Source organism: Akebia trifoliata, chromosome 13 (genome assembly GCF_017979445.1).
Source record: "Akebia trifoliata isolate Shusen 1 chromosome 13, ASM1797944v1, whole genome shotgun sequence".
Lineage (NCBI taxonomy): Eukaryota > Viridiplantae > Streptophyta > Magnoliopsida > Ranunculales > Lardizabalaceae > Akebia > Akebia trifoliata.
In genome coordinates, this window is record NC_141387.1 from 11,052,474 (window position 1) to 11,078,356 (window position 25,883).

The 25,883-nt window shown below is 37.8% G+C and overlaps 1 protein-coding gene across 2 annotated transcripts in view; it reads left to right on the forward strand.

Annotated features, from left to right (window-relative positions):
• The window catches only part of LOC147387833 (uncharacterized), a 32,849-nt gene extending 8,863 nt beyond the window's left edge, over nt 1–23,986 (forward strand). Inside the window, exons 3-4 of one of the 2 annotated variants that reach the window (XM_086421736.1) lie at nt 19,257–22,054; nt 22,153–23,986. In XM_086421736.1, coding sequence (XP_086277862.1) covers nt 19,257–22,054; nt 22,153–22,174 — 2,820 coding nt within the window. In that variant the 3' untranslated portion in view covers nt 22,175–23,986. Of the gene's footprint in view, nt 1–19,256; nt 22,064–22,152 lie in introns of both variants that reach the window. The other variant, XM_086421738.1, reaches the window with a different exon arrangement.
• Nucleotides 23,987–25,883: the final 1,897 nt, after the last annotated feature.

Here is a 25,883-nt window from a genome sequence, read left to right on the forward strand (position 1 = left end):
GCAAGTTTCACGGGTATGTTTCATGTTGCCACAATGGGTGCATTTCCCTCCATCAGATTGAGGTTTTGATTTTGGTTTTCCGGATTTGAATCCTTTGGATGCCATAACCGCACCTGGAGCGATGTCACTATCGGATGTCATGAATGCTTGCCTAATGTCTTCACGTCGGACATGAGCATACGCCTGCTCAACTGTAGGGAAGGGTTGTAGCTGAAGAACATCACTTCGAACCTTGTCCAACCGATCATCTAAGCCATCAAGGAAGACATAGACTCTATCTTCCTGTAGAATGGAGTTATATTTCAGAATATCCTCTACACATTTCATTGGGTTAGGACGACGAAAATCAATTTCGCGCCATAAACCTTGAAGATCAGTGTAATATTTCTCTATAGATCCACCCGCTTGCCTCATGCGAGTTACACGACGCCGAAGGTCATAAACTTGGGATGTATCAGTCCCATCAAAAAAAGTTGTGGCAATCGAGTTCCATACCTGTTTAGCAGTTGGAAACCGAATAAAATTACCAATCAAGGAGGGGTCCATCGAGTTGATCAGCCATCCTTTGACAATGGCATTTTCAGTTCTCCATTTCCGAAAAAATGGATCGGTTTCAAGAGGTTGAGGAGAGTCGCCAGTAATATATCCCAGTTTGTCTTTTCCTGAGATATACATCTCAACAACTTGAGACCATAAGGCATCGTTGGAACCGTCCAACTTAATGCCAATAGGAGCATTCGAGAAATCAGATGGGGTTTGAGAGGAGGTCTGGACTTTGGTCAAGGCCTCTGTTATTTTTGTTGTCCAATCGTCAAGACTGGACTCTGCCATGGTTGTCGAGAGGAAGAGATTCTGATCAGTGGGTAGGTGAAGCAAAGATCCTAGGATCCTGCTCCGATACCATGTCAGAAGTTTCTATTTTTTTCTTGTATTCCAATAGCAGATTACAAAGGTATATGTAGATACAGGAGAAGCTATTCTAAGAAATACATGATCTAAGGCTATAATTATGGTTGACCCTTTAAGTAAGGGATTTTACAAAGAAATAATTTCTATAGAAATACTTTCTATAAAAATCTGATTTGATTTAATCCTTGTACAGAGTACAGCTCATGCCAACATGCTTATGGCAGCTTGGTTATCATAGAACATCTTGATGGACTTCTCAACTACTATTCCCAACTCACTAAGTAGTCTTTGTATCCACATTCTTTCACAAATACCAAGAGCTAAGGCTCTAAATTCAGCCTCTGCGCTACTTCTTGAGACTATGTATTGTTTCTTACTTCTCCATGTCACGAGATTTTCCCAAACATAAGAACAATACCCTGATGTCGATCTCCTATCTAACACATCTTTTGCCCAATCTGCATCTGAGAAGACTTCAACATCTCTCTTGTCATTCTTTTTGTCTAATAAACCTCTTCCTGGAGTCATCTTAAGATACCTCAAGATCCTATTCATAGCTTCCATGTGTTCTTCTGTTGGGTTGTTCATAAATTGGCTTACAACACTAACAGAGAAGCCAATATTAGGTCGAGTGTGTGAGAGGTAGATAAGTCGGCCAACTAGTCTCTGATATCTCCCTCTGTCTATTGGTGTACTTTCCTTTTCAGTTCCTAACTTCTAAGTAGAATCCATTGGAGTGTCTGCAAGTTTACATCCAAGTATATTTGTTTCGTTAAGAAAATCTAGAATATATTTACGTTGGGAGATAATTATACCTTTCTTCGATCGTGCCACCTCCCTGTCAAGAAAGTATCTAAGGTTTTCGAGGTCCTTGATTTCAAATTCCTTAGCTAAAAGCATCTTCAATCGCAGGAGTTCTTCCTCATAGTCACCTGTTAGGATGATGTCATCGACATATACAATCAATATTGCTATTTTTCTTTCTGGAGAACAAATAATGTATGATCTACCTGACATTGAGTATACCCATGTTTAATCATTGACTTTGCAAACTTTTCAAACCATGCTCGTGGAGATTGTTTGAGTCCATACAGAGATTTTTTAAGTTTGTACACCTGTTGTTGTTGAAAGAAGTTTCCAGTCCTGGAGGTGTCTCCATATACACATCGTCATCCAAGTCACCATTCAGGAATGCATTCTTGACATCTAGTTGATGCAAGGGCTAATCTTGATTTGCTGCAAGGGAGAGGACGACAGTGTTGAGTTTGGTCACTGGAGCAAATGTTTCTTGGTAATCTATTCTATAAGATTGTGTAAAGCCCTTAGCAACAAGACGGGCTTTAAATCCCTCAATACTTCCATCGGCCTTATGTTTGATTGCAAAGATCCACTTACAATCAACTAGTTTCTTCCCAGGGGGAAGTTCTGAATTACCCATATGCCATTTTTCTCCAAAGCTCCAATTTCTTCTCTGATTGCTCTTATCTACTCTGGGTTTTTGAGAGTTTCCTGAATAGAGCTAGGGACCTGTACGTTGTCAAGAGTAGAAACAAATGCATGATAGGAAGGTGTCAAGCTGTTATATGAAATAAATCTGCAAATAGGATGATTCGTGCATGTTGTAACACCTTTTCTCAAAGTAATTGAAATATTTGAATCATTAATAGTAGGAGCAACAATCTCAAGATCAGCAATACCTTTACCTGAGTGAATTTCAATTGGTTTTGGATCCGATTCAAATTCTTGGTCATATGTGAGAGGTGTTGTGTGCTCTATCTCCCTCTCAGACTTCTTCTTCCTAACATAGACACGAAGCTCATCATTTGCAATATGTGGTGATGGAAGATGGCTCTCGGATTGTTGGACTAGTGACTGAGGCTCAGATTGGTGGATTGGTGATTGAGGTGGCACATTGATTTCAGGATTTGGAGGATGGTTGATCTCTGGATAAGTGACTGAAATAAGTTGTGGTGGCTATGAGGAGTTCCCGGGCTGAAGAGTATGGTCTACATTGGTTTCAATACCTTGAATAGTGTCCCAAAATTGATATTCCCTCATGTTCTCCCCCTGAATATCAGATTTGGGGTAGTAGGATTGATGTTCAAAGAATGTCACATCCATTGAGTTATAAACCTTTCTAGTTATAGGAGAGTAGTACTTATAACCCTTTTGATTTGGGGAGTATCCGAGAAAGATACATTTGAAGGATTTATGGTCTAATTTACTACGATGTTGTTGATGTATGTGAACAAAGATTGAGCACCCGAAGATTTTAGGAGGAAGTGAGGAGATGATTTTAATATGTGGGAAGGAGTTAAGGAGAACTTGACAAGGAGTTTGGAAATTTAGAACTCTGGAGGGCATTCTATTAATAAGGTATGCAGCTGTAAGGACTGCCTCTCCCCAAAATTATTTTGGAACGTGAGTAAAGAACATGAGAGACCGTGCTACTTTTAGCAAATGTTTGTTTTTTCTCTCTGCAACCCCATTTTGTTGGGGAGTGTCAACATAAAAACTCAAGTGAACTATGCCTTGACTCAAGAGATAGGTATTAAGGATTGATTTGAAGTATTCTCTGGCATTATCAGTTTTTAGGACTTGGATCTTGGTTTGGAATTGAGTTTGTATCATGGAGTTGAAATTTTGAAAATTTTGGTCAACTTCAAAATTTTCTTTTATAAGAAATATCCAATGTCAGAATACTAGAGAAACCAAAACTTTTGGAAGTGTTGGTCTCTAACTTCAGCAACCTCTATTTTCTTTATTCAATTCCATCTATACATGGAAGTATATGCCATACACGGAATCTAACTGATTTCTAATATTCAACATATATACATGGCAAGATAATATGTACAACTAATATTTAGCATCTAACCGATTCCTAATATTTAGCATATATACATGGCAAGATAATCTGTACAGCTAATATTAGAGTCATAAATTGTATAAACTCCTAAAATTGTGAACGGTAACATCCCCCCTCAAATTGATGCTAGTAAGTCAACCAGCAACAATTTGCCAACAAGAAATTGATGTTGCTGTCGAGTCATAGCTTTGGTGAAGACATCAGCCACTTGAAGATCAGAAGAGATATCACCCGACTTTCCAAGGTGTCTCGAATAGAATGACAATCAACTTCAATGTGCTTGGTGCGTTCATGAAAAATGAGATTGGTGGCAATCTGAATAACACTAGTGTTATCGGCATGAAGAGGGGTAGAAGTAGTCTGAGGAAACCCGAGTTCCTCAAGAAGACCGCTTAGCCATACAATTTCAGAACAAGCAGTAGACATGGCATGATACTCGGTCTCAATAGAGGATTTAGAAACACGATCTTGTTTATTACATCTCCAAGAAATTAAGATATCACCTAAAAACATACACCAACCAATCGACGTGTATTTGGACATCCAGCCCAATCAGCATCACTATAGATAACAAATTGAAGAGAGGAGCCAGTAAGAAAGAACAACCCACGAGTAGGTGAACCTCGAAGATAGCAGATGATGCGGCGAACTACAGCAAGATGGAGATGCCGAGGAGAAGACATAAACTGACTGACTTGATGAACAACATAGGAGATATCAGGTCGAGTAGTGGTCAAGTAGATAAGACTCCCAACCAGGCGCCGATAGAGAGTAGGATCATTCAGAAGGTCCCCTTCATCTTTCCTGTATTTGACATTTACCTCCATAGGAGTAGCAGCAGAAGAAGTGTCCTCCAAACCAGCCAAAGTGATAAGATCTTGAATATACTTTTGCTGGTTCACGAAAATACCATGGGCTCGATGATGAACTTCCAATCCTAAGAAGTATGTGAGTCGGTCAAGATCTTTCATGTGGACAGTTGCATGTAACAGCTGCTGAAACTAAGTAATCAAACCACAATCAGTGCCAATAATGATAATATCATCCACATAGACCAAGAGAAGGACTATACCCAACTCAGACGTATGGAAGAAGAGAAAAGAATCATATTGACTTTGTGTAAAACTGAATGAAAGAAGTGTACTACGAAACTTCTCAAACCAAGCCCGATGTGCCTGCTTGAGCCCATATAGAGAATGCCTTAGCTTACAAACATCATGAGGAGAAAAAGTAATCATACCAGAGGGAAGCTTCATGTAAATTTCTTCCTGGAGATCACCATGAAGAAAGGCATTCTTCACATCCATCTGATGTAGTTGGCATTTTGGCAACATGAGCAAATGTCTCATCATAATCAACCCCATATTCCTGCTTATTACCCAAAGCTACTAAGCGAGCTTTGTACCGATCCAAAGAGCCATCAGAACGAAGTTTTACAGAGAAAACTCATTTACTCCCGATAGGTTTGACTGTAGGAGGACAAGGAACAATATCTCAAGTGTGATTCTCTTCAAGTGCTTGAAGTTCTACTTGCATTGCATTTTGCCAACACTCATGTTCCATGGCCTGTTTGTAGCAAGAGGGAATGGAAATAGTAGATAAAGTAGTGACAAGAGAGACATGAGAGAAGAAATCATACCAGTTAGGGGGTCGAGAAGGATGAGTAGACTGATGAAGAGTGGTGGAAGCAGGAGAAGAAGCAGGTGCCAGGTCAATATTAGAAGGGGACATAGAGGAAGTGGGACCAAATTCATGTTGACTATGTCTTTCGTACACAAAACCAGGTTTGAACCTTTCTACAATTGTTGGTAAATCAGAAAAACTAGGCAGAAGAGATAAAAATGCAGATGGCAGCTCAACATGAGATGGAAATAAATATTGATTTTCAAAAAAAATCACATTCCGAGAAACCCCGTATACGACGTGCATTAGGATCATAACAAACATAACCCTTTTGAGGGATAGCATAACCAAGAAAAACACACTTAACAGACTGAGTAGTAAGTTTATGTCGGTCATGAATAGGGAGATGTACAAAACAAACACAACTAAATGTACGAAGATCAGAATATAAAGGAGAATGTTTGTTTTGGATGTACAAAACAAACACAACCAAACAACTTAAAGAAAGGAGACACATGATTTAACGTAGGAGAGGGTAAGCGATTGATCAAATGAACTACAATAGAAAGTGCTTCACACCAAAAACGAGGAGGAACAAATGAATCAAGTAAAAGAGTTCTTACCACATCAAGAAGGTGGCGATTTTTCCTCTCAGCAATATCGTTTTCCTGTGGTGTCGAAGGACAAGAACGCTGAGAGATGATCCCTTTGCTTTGAAAAAAGTCCTGAAATTCATTAGACATGTATTCACCGCCAGAATCAGAGTGCAAGACCTTGATGCTGGTAGAGAATTGAGTCTCAATAAGTGCAAGAAAGTGCTTAAAGACTAAAAAAACTTCGTCCTTAGCCCTAAGGAAGTAAACCCAAGTAAAGCGACTAAAGTCATCAATGAAAGTAACAAAGTACTTGTAATGCGCATGAGAAACAACAGGTGTAATCCCCCAAACATCACTTTGAATAATATCAAAACATTGTGAAGTGCGAGATGCATAATGAGAAAAAGGTAGAACTTTACTTTTGTCAAGTTTGCATGATGTACAATCAAACGAAAGATCAAGAGAAGAACATGTTTTATTTCCCAATAATCCAAAATTAAACAAAGTACGAAGTACATTAGAGTTTGGGTGGCCTAGACGTCTATGCCACATCTTATTTCCAAAACCAACAACATTACATGCAAATGAAAGTAAAGGAAAACTAGGAATAATAGTGGAAGGAGAGACATAAAGAGGAAAGAGTCATCCCACTTTAGGCCCCTTCGCGATCATCTTCCCTGACACTTGATCCTGCACAACACAACCAAAACGGGATAAATAGACATTACAATTATTATCAACCAATTGACCAACAAAAATAAGATTTGTGGAGAGGTCAGGAGACACAAAAACATTAGTTAAGGAAGAGGACAGATCACCAACTGCACTGATAGGCAGAGAACTGCCATCAGTGGTGTTAATTTTCAGTTTTCCATCATAACTTTTGACATTGGAAAGAGGAACAACAATATTAGTCATATGGTTAGAGGCTCCAGAGTCAAAATACCATGGCTTAGAAGAAATTTTCTGATTACCTGAGAGCCCAAAAATAGAAACAGTAGAAATGATCATCTGTTGTACCATTTCAGGAGTGAGTGTATTCGGGTTTGCTAAGGCTGTAGGAGAAGGAATAGGAACAACCGGCGAGGCAGCAGGCAATGCAGTAGAACTAGAGGCACCAATGGAGGCATGATAAGCAGTATCCTGCTTCCTTTCAGGTCGAATGGGACAAGTAGAGATAATATGACTTTGTTTCTTGCAGTAGTTACAGAACTTCTTGGGACAATCCCGAGCAATATGACCCAAAGTTTTACAACTAAAGCATTGGACAACACTCATGTCTCTACCCTTATTCTTCCCCTGTGCTGCATAAGCCACAGAAACAGGTGCACTAACATTAGCCCGATGTTCCATGATAGCTTGAGTTAAGATACGCTGCTCCTCATGAAGAAGTTCACTCAAACAAGCATCCAGAGATGGTACAAGATGACGATTCATTAGATTAGATCGTGCAATGTCAAAGTTAGATCGTAGCTTCATCAAGAATTGATCGCGCTTGCTGGTTGCATGCACTGCTTGGACAGCAGAGAGAGCTGCAGCGGGAACATTAGCATAAACAATGTCGGAATAATCAGCCCAAAGAGTTTAAAAACCAGAAAAATATTCCTCAATTGAGAGACTTCCTTGTGAGAAATTAGCCATCTCATACTCCAATTGAAATTGCCTAGCAGAGTTGTCTTGATTGTAAACCGTGTTGAGATAATTCCACATAACAACAACAGTTTTATAAGGCCTCAAATTGAGAACAAGATGAGGCTCAACCGAGCTAAGGATCCAAGTCATAACCCGAGCATCCATAATTTCCCATTTAGACAAAGCCTCAACACCTTGAGGTGCGGGAGCACTCCTATCAATATGACCCCACAATTCTTTTCCTTTGGCAAATAATTTAAATTGAAACTCCCAAGTAGAATAATTTTTGCCAATAAACTTAATATGGAACGATTCCAACTTATCTGATGACATGATACAACTAAGAGACAGAGAGAATATGCCACCAGAAAATTGTAACTTGTACCGTGAAAAAAAAATGTTACAAAAAAAAAAAACACAAACCAGGAACGTAATAGAGGACACCAACGTACTGAGAAGAACCTGTTAATCGGAAATCAGAAACTTGCAACAGAGATCTCCGAAAGCCACAACCAACCAGAAATCAATCAACAGAGGCTTCAAAAATAATATCCCAGAAAAGGAAACACGACAGTGAGCACCGGCAGCGAATAAAAAAAAATCAAAGCCAACCCAGACTTCTAGAATAGAGCTGGAAAATGCAACAGAGGTTGCTGATAGCAGGAATCGAACCAGACCAAAAATAGTCACAGACAACGTCGAAATCACCACAGAAACACCCCAAGAGAAGAAAAGAAAATTAAAACAAGCAAGTATTTGAACCTGCTCTGATACCATGTCAGAATACTAGAGAAACCAAAACTTTTGGAAGTGTTACTTTCTAACTTCAGCAACCTCCATTTTTTTATTAAATTCCATCTATACATGGAAGTATATGCTATACACGGAATCTAACTGATTCCTAATATTCAGCATATATACATGACAAGATAATATGTACAGCTAATATTCAGCATCTAACCGATTCCTAATATTTAGCATATATACATGGCAAGATAATCTGTACAGCTAATATTAGAGTCCTAAATTGTATAAACTCCTAAAATTGTATACGGTAACATCCAGGTCAATCTAGTGTGATCATCAACAAAGGATACAAACCAATCTGTTCCTATCATATTTTTAATTCTTGAGGGGCCCCACACATCACCATGAATCATGGAAAATGGATGAGATGGTTTATATGATAGAATAGGATAATGGTTCAAAGTATGTTTGGCAAATTGACAAATTTCACAACTGAAAATTTTCGAACTTTTATTGATAAACAAAAAAGGAAATAATATTCAAGGTACATGAATTTGGATGACCAAGGCGATAGTGCCATAACATAATCTCACTATCTTTATTGACACTGGAATTTAAAACTAACCGACTCTTAAAGGACACACAACTTGCATTCTGAGCTTGTCTTCTTGAAAGAGAATCGTCTTTGAGAAGATAGAGTCCAGAACACAATTCAGCACTGCCAATCTTCTTTCTCGAATCCAATTCCTGAAATTCACACAAATTTGGAAAAACTTAGTGACGCAGTCAAGATCATGAGTCAATTTACTGATTGAGAGTAAATTACAATCCAAATTAGGGACATGGAGAATAGAGTTTAGATTCAGGTCCTTTGTAACCTTGATTGAACCGGTTCCTACAACTTTGGGTAGAAATCCATCAGCTATTCAGATTGTGTGATTCTCATGACATGGCTGTATTCTTGAAATATTGTTGCATCTCCCCTCATACAGTCTGATGTTCCAGAGTCAATGATCCACGGTCTTGAATGTCTTTTATTAACTGTAAAGGCATTGAAAAAATTACCTTTTTGTGCTAACATGATTGTTCCAAGAACAGAAGTGCTTGACTGGGATATTGAACTTTGGCTGAAGAGTTTTTGTAAGACTTCGAGTTGTTCTTTGGTGAAAGGGCTCGTCTCGGTAGGTGTTGGATTTTCATTTGTGGTGGCAACAATATTGGCTCGACTTTCCCTGTCATTTGCTGATCGTGATGGTTTCCAGTCTATAGGTTTGCTATGAATTTTCCAGCAATTTTATTTGAGATGTCCAGGTTTGCGGCCCTTTTTACTGTCGATTGTCATTATTGTTGTTCGGTTGGGTTCCACGGATTGCAAGGGCAGATCCTTCGAGTGTGGGAGTTGAATTTTGAAATCCCATCATCACTTTTTCCTACTTTCCTCACGATGAACTTCTGAGAATGTTTATCTAATACTCAACAGAGGCTTTGTCCCCATTATTCTGCCTCTGACTTCGTCCAGGTTTTTGTTGAGGCCGAGAAGAAATTTGAAGGTCCATTTTTTCTCCACAATTTTCCTGTATAGGGTTGTGTCTTCTGAGCACTTCCATGCATGGACTTCGAACATCTCTAGATGTTGCCAGTGGCAGTTAAGAGTATTAAAATATTGTGTAACCGTGAGATCCCCTTGACGTAGATCATGCAATATAACTTCAATTTCGAACAATTCTGAAGTATTTTCAGAACTTGAATATGTCTCTCTTGTAGTGTCCCAGATTTCCTTACCTGTTTTGTACAAAAGGAGATTCTCTCTTATATCATTGTTCATAGAATTAATCAGCCATGACATCACCATATGATTATCTGTTTTCCATAGCTTGAATTTAGGGTTAGTCTTCTCTGGTATAGTGACTTCACCGGTGAGGTAATCGTTTTTTTCTTTCCGACAAATAAACATCATCATGGACTGGGACCATTGGAGAAAATTTTGTCCATTAAGTTTGTGACTTGTGATGAGAAGAGAAGAGTGTTATATTCCTCCATGATTGTTTGCAATAGGTATTGTTTCTAGATTGGAAGTCACTTTGGATGTGGAGCTTTGTCTCTCAGTCGTCATGTCGTATTTGGTCATATGGGAGAATTAGGTTTTCAGAACCTAGCTTTGATACCATGTAAGTTTCTGAGAAAGAGTTGCTCACTGATTTCTCTTGTCTTGAATGAAAGATTACATAGAAATATATAGAGGAGTTGGGTGCAATAGGCAAGCCCTAAGATTAGGAACTAATTAAGCTAACAGAGAAAAGAGTTATCCACTAATCTAGGAAATAAAATAATCGTGAGATCTGGTAATATACAACCAGAATCTCCTTATTAAGATATTCCTAAAATATTATATATAATCCCTAAAAGTCCTAACTAACTTTGATTGAGGATTCCACATGTCAATATGCCAAACTTGGACTCATGAGACCTTGTCTTTTAAATGGCCATAGTGAGCACATCTGTAAGTTATTTTTTTGAACTAAAACATGGTTTATAAAATACTTTAGACATTATAGTTTCTCGTATAAATTTGACAATTATCCTTAATGTGTTTGGTTCTCACCATAAACTTGATTAAAGGAAACATGAACAATGACCTATTTGTCCCTATACAATTTCATAGACATCTTCTCATGGAATCTAATTCAGTAAGAAGCAATTTTACCCATAGCCCTTCTCAAGCACCATAGTCCATGGCCTTATATTGGTTTTCGCACACAATCGAGCAACAACATTCTGCTTCTTACTCTTAAAATGTCAAATTTTTTCCAACAAAGGTGCAGTGGCCAATAGTAGACGTTTCAATCACTAAGAGATCCTACACAGTCTACATCAATATATTTTATGTTAAAAATTCCTATGATCATTATTTAAATAACCTTGCTAGGGTTACACTTCAGGTAACTAAGAATCATGTACATTCTATCAAGATGAAATCTATATAGTGAGAGTGCATATACTGGTTAACCTGTTAGGTTTCTTTAAGCAAGTAGAAGAAATTTAAGAAGAAGATGAGTTTATTGAAAAAAGGAATTTATAATATTTCTTGCCTTATAATAATGTTTATCCACATATATATAGTGGTCCAATACTACTTGCAAACTTTAACGATAAGTCTAAAATATAATAGTCCTAATTCAATTCCAAAACCTAATTAGACTCCTATTAAACCTAGAGATAGAAACTCTCTAAAACAAGAATAAATTAATTTAGCAAACTAAATAAATAAGGGGTGTGGGGTGCTAACATCCACCCCTTCTAAAATGGCTTGCCCACAAGTCGAAAAAATCTTGAAAGCGACTTCATCATTAGGTTTGCACGATTTTCAACAAAAAAAATATCGGCCTCTTAAACGAGTATTTGGGGTTTCTTACAATGATGCCCCAATTTGAATTGTGTATCACAATTTTTTTTTTTTTGATGATTGCACATTGGATTTAGGTTTGTGCAAGACCTCCCTTGAAGCTAAATATTCAGCCTTACATTTTGCTCTTCGAGTTTACAAAGAACCTCTTTCTCTGAGACTATTGTGAGTGTCTCGATATCTTTTTTTTTTTTCTCTATTTTCTCTAGAATTCTTGTAATCTCTTGGAGCCTTCCTGCCTTTGATTCTTGTTCTACCTTTCTTTTATAACTTTACCTTGAGAGTCATGACATCGAATCAAGAGAATAAGGAATCTCATATTTTTTTTTGGGCACAACTCTTCGACCCAATGTATTACGAGTTCTCTCTTGGACTGTCACAATTTCCAGTCTTGGTCTTGGTCTATGAGACTCAAATTGGGTAGTGGCGGCAAATCTAGATGGTTTTTGGGTACTATTAATAAGCATCCCACGATTGATCCCAAATTTGAATAATGGGAGATCGACAATTGTACTATTCTTGAATGGTTGTTTAATTTCATGGAGTAGTGCATCTATACTATGTTTATATACCATGGGACTATTTTATATTTGTAGTCAGTTTTTACTTAAACCTATGCTCATGCTAGGAATGATTTGAGGATATATGAGCTCTATCAAAATATTGCCCAGATTACTCAGGGAAGATAGAGTGTAGTCAATTATTTTGGATTTCTTCAGTCTCGATGGGAGGAACTTTCTCATTATGAGTCTATGACCAAGTTATCAACGGAGGCAGTCGGGTATGCAATTAAGAGGATTGGTCGTCATCAAACTTACCAATTTCTTATGTGGTTACGTCATGAGTTTGAGGCACTATAGACCCAGATTCTTAACAACTTTCTTTTATCGTCTGTATTTGATATCTTTGCGACTATTGATGATGATGGGTGTTGTCGTCGTATAGTTCCTTCTTAGACTCAGGCACCCAGTATTCTTTCTGCTCCAACAATAGATCAAATGGCTCTAGCAGCCAATTTAGATTTTTTTTACTCTCATACACAGGGCTCTGGGAATTGTGGCTAAGGGGGGCGTGGTCGGAGTTGAGGGAGTGGTCTTACTTGCCATCATTGTGAGAAGGCTAGCCATTAGAAGGCTTGACATTTTTAGCATTATCCCTATTTGTTGTGATTTCTTGCCACTTCTACTTTGGTGCATTCTACTCCTCGTGCTGCCACTATGGATTCATTACCAGTTTCTCCAGTTGATTCTCTTACTTCCCTTGATACTATTGATTTGCAGTAGCTTCAGATCCAGATTACCACTATTGTATGTGATCAAATCCATGCTCATACTCTCTCATCATCGATTGTGGCCTCAGTTACCATGCCTTTAGGTATATCCTCTACATTTCATGACTCAATCTGGTTCTGCTCCCCTGACATGGGTAATTGACTCTGGTGCCTCTGATCACATCTTCTATTTTTCCTGCTAATCATAGGAAGGTTCGTCTTACTGATGAGTTTCTTACACCTATCTACAACAAGGGTACCATCCTTTTATCTTTTGGTTATTCCCTTGATTTTATTCTTTATGTTCCCTACCTATCTCTTAATCTGTTGTCTGTGTGTAGTATTATCAAATCTCTAAATTGTTCCGTAACTTTTTTCCTACTTGTATTTTTCAAGACTTGACTTTGAAGAGGATTTTGGCAAGGGGTATGAGAGGGATGGACTGTACATATTTGGATCTTAGTCTACTGCTGTTCCAGTTTCTATGCTTTCACTCTCTGGTAGCCATACTTTTTCTTCTCAATCTTTAGCTTTGTGGCATGCTTACTTAGGACATGCTAATTTTCAACACTTATGTTCTTTATTTCTTACTTAAATTTTTTTTTCTGTATTGGACACAAATTTCAATGCTCTATGTGTGAACTTTCTAAATGCATTTCGTAGCACCGATTTAATACAATGTTTAATTTAGTTCACTTTGATGTGTGGGGGATTTAATACAATGTTTAATTTTTTAAATGCATTTCGTTACTGCTTTTACTGTTCATCGATATTATGTTACGTTTATAGATGATTATTCTCGTTGTACTTGGGTTTATCTAATGCGTTCTCGTTAAAATGATTCAAACTCAATACAACATCACTGTTAAATCTCTTAGGTCTGACAATGGTGGGGAATATATTTCTAATGGAATTTGTTCTCACCTATATAAGCATGATATGCTTTACCAATTGACTTGTCTTTATACTCTTGAGTAGAACATGGTGGCGGAATGTAAAAACTATCACTTGATGAATATTGTTCATTGCCTTCTTCGAGGAATGCATGTTCAAAAGTTATATTGAAATATGATAGTCCTCACTACAGCTTTCCTGCTTAATCGGGTTTCGAGTCGCACCTTAGGGGGACAGGTGCCTCTTCATGTGCTTCTCCCTGAGAGCACCCTCTTCCTCATTACACCTAGAGTTTTTAGGTGCACTTGTTTTGTTCAAGATAGGACCCCTCATTGCATGAAGTTAGATGACAAAATCATTTAGTGTGCCTTCTTGGATTACTCATCTATGCTAAAGGGGTTATGATCCCATTTCTCATCATGTCATACATTCTATGGATGTCACTTTTTTTGAAAATGTTTTTTACTTTCTTTCCACATCTTCTTTGTAGGAATTGTTTTCTTTGTAGGATTCTTCTCCTATAGTACTACCCTCTCCGGTTTTCTTTCCATCTTTGTCGACGTTTCAAGTTTATTCTCATTGCATTCGCCCTTCTTCAATCTTACCAACCTCCTCCTTGGATGCAGGTATATCTTCTTCTACACCTAATCTTATCCTGTCTATTTTTTATTATCACTTGCCTATTACATTTTGCAAAGGTATGCGAGTGTGTGTTATTGATCATCCTATTGCCCAATTTGTTTTCTATCAGAGACTCTCTTCTTCTTATCAGGCCTACCTTGTTGCCATTGATTCTATTCGAGTTCCTTGGTTTGTATTAGAGGCTTTGCAAAATCCTCAGTGGACTAGAGCCATGACTATTAAGATGGATGCTTTGCAAAAGAATCACACTTGGGAGTTTGTTCTCCTTTCCTTTGGAGAGCAGACTATTGGTTGTAAATGAATTTTCATTGTCAAATATCTTGTGGATGACACTCTTGACCGGTACAGGGCACACCTACTTGCTAAGGGATTTACGCAGACTTCAAGAAAGGATGTTAGTGTTATATTTTCTCCTGTAGCTAAAATTTTCAATGTTCTCCTCCTTATCTCTTTAACTGTATGTCTTTCTTGGCTTATTCACGAACTCGATGTGAAGAACTCCTTTCTGAATGGTGATCTGACTTAGATTATCTATATGGACCACCTTTTTGGGTTTCGTCTTTAAGGGGAGTATTTTGGGAAGGTATGTTACCTTCTCAAATCTCTGTATGGCTTGAAGCAGTCTTCGCAAGAGCATTTTTCTAAGATTATTTTATCTATGGAGTTTTTCAGATGCTACTCAAATCATGCTTGCTTTGTTCGTTGAGGATTGTATGGCCGTTGCGCCATTATTTTGATTTATGTGGATAATATTATCCTGACTAAAGATGATACCTAGTGGATTGATAGGTTAAAAATACTATTGGGTCATGCCTTTGAGGTTAAGGACTTGGGTCCCCTCAAGTACTTCTTAGGGATAGAAGTGGCCTGTTCTTGTTTTGGTATTTCGTTATTTCAGTGCAAATACATATTGAATCTTTTTCAGAACACTAGTATGCTTGGTTGTTGTCTTGCTTCCTCACCTATGGATCAGAATTTGGTGATCTATTATTTAATCATTCTTCTTATCAGAGACTCGTCCGTCTGATTTATCTGACTAATACTAGATCAGATTTGATCTTTGCGGTCAGTGTGATCAGCCAGTTCATGCATGCTCTGCGCACTCCTCATCTTGATACCGTTTATCATATTTTTTGCTACTTGAAGTCGTGCTCTAGTCTTGGGCTTTTCTACTCGTCCACTGCTTAACCTCATTTGTTCTGCTTCATTGATGTTGATTATGCTAGTTCTCTTATAGATAGGAGATTTTCCTCTGATTTCTGTACTTTCCATGGTGGTAGCCTGATCTCGTGGAAAAGCAAGAAACATAGTGTGATTTCCTGTTCTTCTGCTGAAGCTGAGTATTGTGCTATGGTCCTTGGCACATGTGAGCTTATTTGGCTTCGATCTTTGTTGACGAAACTAGGATTCCCTGTCTCTAATTCCTCCACACTGTTTTGTGACAACAAGTCTGCTATCATGCTTGCTTCTGGCTCTATTTTTAACAAAAGAACCAAACATATAAATGTTGATGTTCACTCTCTCAGGGAGAAAGTTTGATCTGGTCTCCTTCAAAAAATATTTGTATCTTCTTTAGATCAGTTTGTCGACATGTTTACGAAGTCTGTTGGTCCTTCTGTCACTCAATCTCATCTTGTCAAGTTGGGTTTAGTTGATATATTTGCCACAGCTTGAGGGGGAGTATTGGAAATAATGTAGTTTATTAGTATTAGTTTTCTTTTATTTTTATGTTTCTATGTAATGGCATTTATGTCCATTCACTTTTCAATTAATATAAATTCCTGCCAAGCTCTTGACCTTCTTTTTCTGCAATTCTTCTTATTCAAGGGGTGGTAATCAACACACATGCACCATGTCCCATCCTTCTTTTTCATTAATAAATCTGGAGAGGAGAACGGGCTCATGCTAGGCTAATGCCTAAATCTTGCATTTCTCGAATTAACTATTTAATTTTATTTTTATTGAAATGGGGATACCGATAGGGTCTCCCAGTGACCACGAGTTATAGTGCTGCTAAATAACATAGAAATGAGATGGCCATGAGAACAAGAAGAGGGCAATCCTCTTGGTTCTACGAGCCTATCAACGAATTTCTCAATTAATGACGTAATGGATGGATTATGAATAGACGTCGAGTTTGGAAGCGAGTGCATAATAAAATGTATAAAAAAGCAACTTTTTTGTTGATAAATAATTGATAAAATTCTTCGGTGCCTCGAACTATGTCAAAATGAGAGACCAAAGGTAAGTTGGATTAAAGAATCGTCCTGCAAAATTGCATAGTCAAACTATTGAAATCCCAATTGATAGTACCAAGAGATCGGAGCCACTTAACACCAAGGACCACATCATAGCCACATATAAGAAGAATAAAGAAATCATTAAGTTGTAACCATGGAGAGTCAAGGGAACATTGGTGAATCATCCTGGACTCTGCACAACAGTACCATTAGCAACGGTGACACTAATAGTGCTTGAGTGGCTTATTGAAAAACCATGCTGCCTTGCAATATTTGGATCAAGGAAATTGTGGGTTGAGCCAGAGTCAACCAACGCTTTGATGGGGCATTTTTTTATAAATCCAGTTAAGCTCATATTTTCCGATCATTGAGTACCTCTCACTCCATTCAATGAAATCTTCAACAAAGTTGGAGAAGTATCCTCAGCAACAAGGTTAGATTCAGTCTCTGGACCAGCTAAGTCATCAGCTTCCAATAACAATAATTGTGTATGCTTGTACCGATGTCTTGGTTTGAACTACTCATTGCAATTGATACATAGGCCTTTTTGTCATCGTTCTTTTTGTTCAGCAATGCTTAACCTCTGGATACCCACTGATAATGGATAAGGAATGATGGGGGTTGATGATGAAATCGACACCTTAGAAGTGGTCACAGGTAGAGCTGGTGAGGATGGGAGAAGATTCCGGCTTGGGATGGGTTGGAATGGGTGATGCTTCGAGGCTGAATTGATGATGGCAGTGATTGATTCCTCAAGTTGTTTGGCTACAACGTATGCCTGGATAAGGGAGACAGGATTGGGTAGCTGAATATCATCAATGAGGCCTGAGATAAAACATCGAATGAGAAAGACCTAGGCAAGAAATTCAAGGTCTAAAATCTTGATCTCGAGGCAATGATTCGGTAAGGAGAAAAACTGAGATGGTTTTGACTGAAACATTCCTAGACAATATTAAACATTCAATGTTTCCAGACTCATCCGATACTAAAATGTTCAAAATTTTCTTAAACGGAACAAAAAATTGAACCATGTCAAGAATGGTTTAAATTAAATACCAATAGATCTTATTTGTAATGAAATCTTGGGGAAGGTAGAAGAGGAGGTATTTTACATGATGCTAGGGAAAGACTGGTTGTGGTTTTTTGTGATTTTTTTTTATGGAAACTCAGCTAATAAAATATTCGAATTTCAAGCAGTGATGGAATTAAATTGATCCCCATTTTCTGTGCATGGATCATCATCAGAAAAAACTCCTTGGTGGTTTTTTGTTCTCCAAATGGACAATTGGATGAGGAAAATAAAAATGATGTTAGCTGCCAGAAGTTGGGTGGTAGCTCTTCTGTTGGGGAGGAGAACTAGATGATTGACGTGCTTCACTTGGCGTTTGGAGAAAATGCATACTACTTATTTCAATCCTATTTCATTATCGAAAAGTGTTTTCCGATGCTATAGAAGTTGGAATATCTTATGGATCTTCCAAATTTCCAGTTCTGAGCTCTATAAAGTAGGGTTAAGCCCCTGAAATTTTGGAGCAATTTACAAATAAATACACATCTTGCTTGATTAGAAAAAGAAAAGATAATGATACTTTTGACCAATTGGAGTGCACATGATTATTATATTTTTTTACATTAAATGTGTGTAGGCAATAAATTTTGAATGAGTTTTACAGGTTTGAGAAGTTCAATTTCCCTAAATTTGGAGATTTTGATATAATTTCAAGGAAATATTGCAATATATATATTGTCATTTTTAAATTTTGATGGAAGCACAATGCTCATCAGAGATTTCAGGAAATAAATAGAGATTCTATGGAAAAATTTTCTGGAGACAGATATTGGTACCTTTCAATGTTGATATTTGGGTGAAGGGAAATATTTCTGGAAATTGAAATTTTTTCACCTTTCCTCTACCCCTCACGCCAGATATAAAAATGCTATTGCAGATTAAATAACATTAACAAAAAATCCCTCCTCTGATATGAAATTATCAAAGTGACTTCATTTTTTCCTATTATTCACTTTTTTCTTAATATTTAAAATGACATTGTCATGAGGCTTTCACCTCATGAATCAGGCCGTTGGAACAACAACTCAATGTTTTAAAACATTGAATCTAATCTTGTATTCGTATTGTAGGGAATCCGATTGAAGAAATAATTTTAGAGATACATCTGACTTACGGGATTGTTCAGAAACAAGGTTCTTTCATGGTGCCTGATCTAAACCTCAGGAAACTACTGAATTTTGTTCATTGTAGATTCCTTTACATTTCTCAAATGTATAGAATGTTTTACTGTGTAGCCTAGAACTCAACAGATCACCTTACTTCATTTCAACTTGTTATATGAAAAATTCTACTGTTCAATTGCATATAAATTCAAAATGCAGTAAAATGACATTGTATGGTGAACTGTGTTTTTTGTCTCAGCGGAAAAAGCAAAAACTCAAAGTGTTATCTCCTCTTGCTTTCTCTGGACAACTAAAAGGTTCATTATTTACTAAGAGGTTGGAAACGGAGATCTCAGATACTGTAGTTATCCGTAAAAAGAAATTGTCAAGCAGAAAAGGTTTACCGGTGCAAAATAAGCTCAGTACTATCCAAGCTTCCAAGTTCATCGCTAATCACCAACAGCACGGGCCATCTGTGTTTCCTGTTCACAGCATCTTGAAGAATCAAGCAAATCTTCAACGTGTGCACCAATCAGAGAGGCGTGTCAGGTTTTCTGATAAAGATAACATACTTGAACCAACCAAAAAATGGTGTTCTTCCATTAAGACACATCAGGGGCAAAGTCTTTGGAAAGAACTTTCAGATGTCACAGATGCTTCATCGATTGAAGATTTCTCTATGGAAGGTGATGAACATTCTCCTACTACAGATTTGGCTTCTGAGATGAATGCAAGTGATGATGTAGTAGCCATTATCAATACAGATGGAGTTGGTGCCCAATCTACACATAAAAAGAAAACGTTGCCGGATGTTCATGAACATGTGTCTGTACCAACTTTTGATGAATCTGTAGACCTAAACCAGGCTATGCAGAACAATGATAATTTCCAGTTTTTTAGTCGAGGTAACTCAACTGCATTGTATAACCATCTATATGGAGGCCCTCCCAGAATCCTCAATTGTAATACAAAAGAAGGGTCTAATCCTGACATGGAAACTCATGAAGTTGCAAATGTTCTAGGGGCTCCCAATACAAGCAGAAGCCTACACGATCCTTTTGTAAATTATGAGCATAGATCAGCCACATTGAGTTCATTGGCAAACATAAAGGCAGCTGCACAGCCGTCGGCATCTTGTCTAAATATGAATATAGAACCGAATGTGAGTCATACATTTTGGTCACAACCCGCCGGACAACTCTCAAATGTTTGTGCTACACAGTACCATCCATTTGGCCACATGTCTCCTAAAGATCTGATGAGTAGTATATGTTCTGCGGTAGGGTGGAAGACACAAAGAACACCTATTTGTGGGGACAGTTTCATCGGTGAGAATTTTATTGGTTTGCCTCTTAATTCACAAGGTGAATTTGTTCAGTTGCATTCAAGTGGTAGAGGAGGACATACTCAGCTGGATAAACAAAACATAAGAATGGGTTCCTCGAGCAGATTCCCTGTTCATGATGACGTGTGGCCGAAGAATAACTTGGATCATTTGAATATGAAAGAGAAACATTATGTTGAAAGAGTATGTCCGAAAGAAAATTTGAAATTGTTTCCTGAGAAGAATTGTATGTTCGGTGTCACTGAAATGAGTGCTAGAAGAATAGGAGTCAACTTGCAAGACTCATTGAGGGGAAATAGCCATTCTGTCCAACAGTTGGGTTCAAACATGAACCTAATGAATCTCTCTTATCATGATCCACAGAATCAAACAGTCAAGGGTATGATTCGGTCAGAAGAGTCTTCGGAATGTGGGTTTCTGCCTCATAGCCAACCAACTGTGAGGCTGATGGGTAAAGATGTTTCAGTCGGTAGAAGCAACAAAGAAGTCCAAGGTTTTGAGGATGGGAACATATGGACTGACAAAGAAATTATAACAGAGCATCGTCCTACAATGACAGTCTCGGACAATTCACTGAACCCACATTTTCGATCGAATTGGATTGTACATCCAATGTCACAAAATTCAAATGAGATTGGAAATCATATAATAGAAACTCAGAGAAATCCCGTGTCGACAAGAATTCTGCAGATGAAAGATGTAGAGCCTAGATTTGCACACTCAAACCTAGACTGGCAGACACATTTGGTATCTCAAAATGGCATTCCATTGTCTAGTGGAAACGACAGTGCGAAGATGTCCCCTTTTGCCAATGCTCTCGCTTCCGAAGCATTACAGAATAGGTGTCAGCGCATGTTTTCAAATTCTAGCCAAACGTCAGCTTTCCAGTTTCCTTTCTCAAGTCAGGTTGGTGGAGAGTATGTCAAACCATTACGGTTTCAAAATTCTTCGCAGAATCTGCCCCCATGGCTGCTCGATGCAACTAAGCAGAAAGAAAAATCACTCGCTTTGTCTCAACTTCATTATGATACAAGTGCTGAAAACTATCCCTTCTCTGTGTCTGGTGCTAATTTTTCAGCCATCCCTATTCCACATCACACACCACTGATTTCTTACCCTCATAACCCCAATACCTCTTTAGGCCACTTTCAGAGTTCATCTCTCCCTCCACTCATCCCAGTCCCTCCAGGATCGAAATGCATTACCTCCATTAATACAAGACGCAGAAACAGGATTAAGGTCAAGGATAAGATGAAGTCCAAATATATTCATCTTAAAAATCTGGATCACGTCAAGAAAGCCAGAAAGAGATTTGAAGCTATAAAAGATGATTCAAGAAAAGTCACTAGGAAACCTTACTTAGAAGTGCGAGGGGATTCAAGTGATGTTACAGGGTTGGAAAGAAGAGAAGAATTTAATGTTTGCACTCAGTACAACACCGGATCACCTGAATTCGATGCAAACAGGAATAAAGGAGTGGAGATTCAAAAGGATGGACTCAGAACCACATCTGGGGTTGACTCTTCTAAAGTGGATTATGTGTCAAGATCAGGTCCCATTAAACTAAGTGCAGGAGCAAAGCACATACTGAAACCCAGTGAAAACTTGGATCAGGATAATTCTAGGCCCACTCACTCAACCATACCATTTGTAGCAATGAATCATGCTGGTGAAGTTTCAGACTTTCAGAAGAAATCAGCAAATATTTACAGGTTCTAAGAGTAAGAAACATTCTTGGAAGTTGTTGAATTACTGGTTTTTATGCAAATAATACTTTGAAACATTGGGTTTTTCTTTCTTAATGTAACAGGTGCCTCCAGTCCGATGCATAATAGAATGTCTAATTCCAATTGTTTTTGGGCACTATATTCCAGATCTTTGAGAACAGTGCATGAGCTCTAATCATGTTGTGTTATGTGACTACTACTGTCTGAAATAGTCATTAAAGGCCTTTGACTGCGTTATACATTCAGATTCTAATTGTCTTAATCAGGTAACCACATTCTTGTCTCAAAGTAGGACATCGTAGAGATGATCATTTTGTATGTGTGTTTATTTCTTTTTCTAATATCATGGTATTTGGGGGTTTATTTCTTGCCTGAAGATAATGGTTTTAGCTCCAATTACGAGGAGAAGCTGATACTATGATTCTTATTACGTCTGCATGTGAGAATCTGAGAAACGGGCAATTATTACCTTCTGAAATTACTTTGGTAAATTTAAGCATTTAGAGAAGCTCTTTAAGCAATTCTCTTACGTTATTAAATAAATTCCCTGGGTTTAGAGAACTCATTTGATGTACATTTTCCTTAGATATTTAATATATTCCAATTCCTTGATGGATAAAGCTGTTTCAATCTTATAATAATTTTCTGTATCTGTTGTTGTATTTCTTGAAGAATTTTTATCAAGAAGAGAGTATAATGAAAAAAATCAACAACAAAGCCTTATTCCAAAGATTTGGGGTCAGTTAAACAAATTATGTTCCTCCATTTCACCAACTGCGTCATTGTAAAATATCCATGTGTGAAAACTCTACTCTCGACCAAAGAGAATTCAATCAGTCCCGGTTTCCCTATCAAAACATAGAACTTGTCCTTAGATTTTTCTGATCAAATCAGTCGGCTAGACTTTCGTCATGGTGGAGGGAGTCTGGGTTATCACTTTGTTAAGCCTCCTCTCCCAAAACATTGAAGTGATAATCGATTGGAATATTTCTTGGAATATAAAAGGTTTGGAGCAATTTTACCTTTTTTGAACTTTTGGGACTTTTGGGATGTGGTTAGGAAAGTAAGATCAATTTTGTGGACTAATCCAATGTGGTCACTTATATATCCTTAACTGGTGATACATTCCACTTCTTTTCTCCATTCCAAAGGTTTGGGGATGGCTAAATAAATCATGTTTCTTCATTCCACTGTGTCCAAAACCAAGTCTTTTGTTATTGAGAGTGAGTCCATATCTGCTTTCACTATCGCCATCCAAGTTCTTTCTTATCTTCCTCTTATCTCAGGTAAGCTGGAAAATTGATGAAATCATGCCTAGCTTACCTAAGATGCTCTGCAATCACTTTCTTCAAGAACATTAGGGAACAGTCTACAAAGATTGTCTAGTGTGCTAATATCTTAAAACCAACCTTAGTCCTTGCAAAAAACAACATAATTTTATGTGCATTGTCCTTGGTAAATGTAAATTCCACTTGCCATTATAGTTCATGTCCATTGGAAGAAACAAGTCTTTAGCTATGTTTAATTTTACTCATATTATCACTTATATCGGGTTATCACCAATTGGTCTTACTTATTATCTATGTCTATATGTTTAAGAAAATCAATATATACCTTCAGACTGAAGTACATCTTTCATTGATCGAAGGGAACCATGCTAAGTTGACATATGAAAAATCTGAATACTAATAATCCATCGAGTCAAGAATATTTGAGATATTGCCAACATACTACGTCATATTTCTTAGCATTATCAGAGCCTTATCCCAACTTTTGTGGTCGGCTATACATATCCTATTTCAATATTATGCTCTATTTAGGTCCGTGGGCCTAACTCAACGACAAAACCATGGTCATAAGGTGAAGGTTGCCTTCTCCTCATATACTGCATGAATTAGACTCTCACAGGTGATGTGGCACTATTGTTCTAACACCCTCTCTCACATGGGACTCCACGTGCAAAGCTAGGGAAACGCGCTTCCACACATCCAGAAACAGATGAGCCCAACTTTGATACCATATAAAGGTCCATGGGCTTGACTCAACCTCAAAACCATGCTCATAAGGTGAGGGTTGCCTTCTAATATAACGCATGAATTGGACTCCCATAGGCGATGTGGGACTATCATTCTAACATGCTCTATCCTATTAACAAACTGAGTTTTTGATATTGATTCTTAATTGAACGAATACAGAGTATAAATAGGATTAAAATCCCTAATTAAATCCCTAAAAATCTGTCCATACAAATCTCTATGATCTGTGCACACCTATAATGATCTGTGCACACCTATACAAATCTCAACACTCCCCCTCAAGTTGGTGCATAGATGTCACACATGCCCAACTTGTCTAAGAACTTTGAAAGAACCCGATTGGATACCCCTTTGGTAAGGATATCAGCTAACTGATCTTCTGACCGAATCTTTGGTAGTTCCACAGCTTTTTCATCCAGTTTCTCCTTAATGAAGAACCTATCTACCTCGACATTCTTTGTACGGTCATGTTGAATTGGATTATGGGCTATACATGCTGCTTTGCTGTCACAGTATAGCTGAATTGGTTGCTTTAGGGAATAGCCTAGGCCCTGTAAGAGAAATTTCAACCACAGTGCCTCACAAATTCCTAAAGCCATTCCTTTATACTCAGCTTCTGCACTAGATCTTGCAACAACATTCTGTTTCTTGCTCCTCCATGTAACTAAGTTCCCACCTACAAAGGTAAAGTATCCTGAAGTTGACCGCCTATCGACAACTGATCCAGCCCAGTCAGCATCTGTGTATACCTCGATTTTTTTTCTTGTTTGAGTTTTTAGATAATAGAATTCCTTTCCCTGGAGCAGATTTTAGATACCTCAAAATGTGTATAACTGCATTCATATGCTGCTCACCGGGATTATGCATGAACTGACTAACCATACTCAAAGCATAAGCGATATCTGGTCTTGTGTGAGCTAAGTACATTAGTCTTCCAACGAGTCTCTGGTATTTCCCCTTGTTTACCGATACTTGGCTTGTTTCAATACATAACTTCAGACCCTCTTCCATTGGAGTGTCAACTGGTTGGCAGGCTGACATACTAGTTTCATGAAGTATATCTAAGGCATACTTTCTTTAAGATAGGAAGATTCTTTTACTCGATCGAGATACTTCAATTCCCAGAAAGTATTTTAAGGAGCCTAAGTCCTTCCTTTCAAATTCCTTAGACAAGTATTCCTTCAAAACTTTCATTTCTTCTGGATCGTTGCCTGTAACGATCATGTCATCCACATATACAATGAGTGCAGTAATTTTCCCATGTTGCTTCTTTAAAAATAATGTGTGATCTGAATTACTTTGTTTGTAACCAAAAATTGTCATGGATTTGGTACATCGTCCAAACCAAGCTCTAGGGGACTGTTAAAATCCATATAATGATTTCTTCAATCTGCACACCTTTTGATTTTGTCTTTCTGTTACCATGCACCCTGGTGGAAGATCCATGTAGACCTCTTCAGAGAGTTCGCCATGTAAGAATGTGTTCTTCACATCGAACTGTTGTAATGCCCAATCAAAATTTGTAACTAAGGATAACAAGACCCGGATTGTGTTGATTTTGGCTACAGGTGTTGTAGACACCCCATTTTTGCACTCGCCTGATTAATCAACTTGTCAATCCGATCGCAACGGTTCTCAATGATGGATGTTTATTCCAATACTTTATTTTGTAACCAGATATGTTTCAGAAATCTGGATGAGGTATCTCGAACTGACAAAACCTTAGAAACCACACTACGCTAGAAAAATACAACCCTAAAAACATAGAAATCATCATC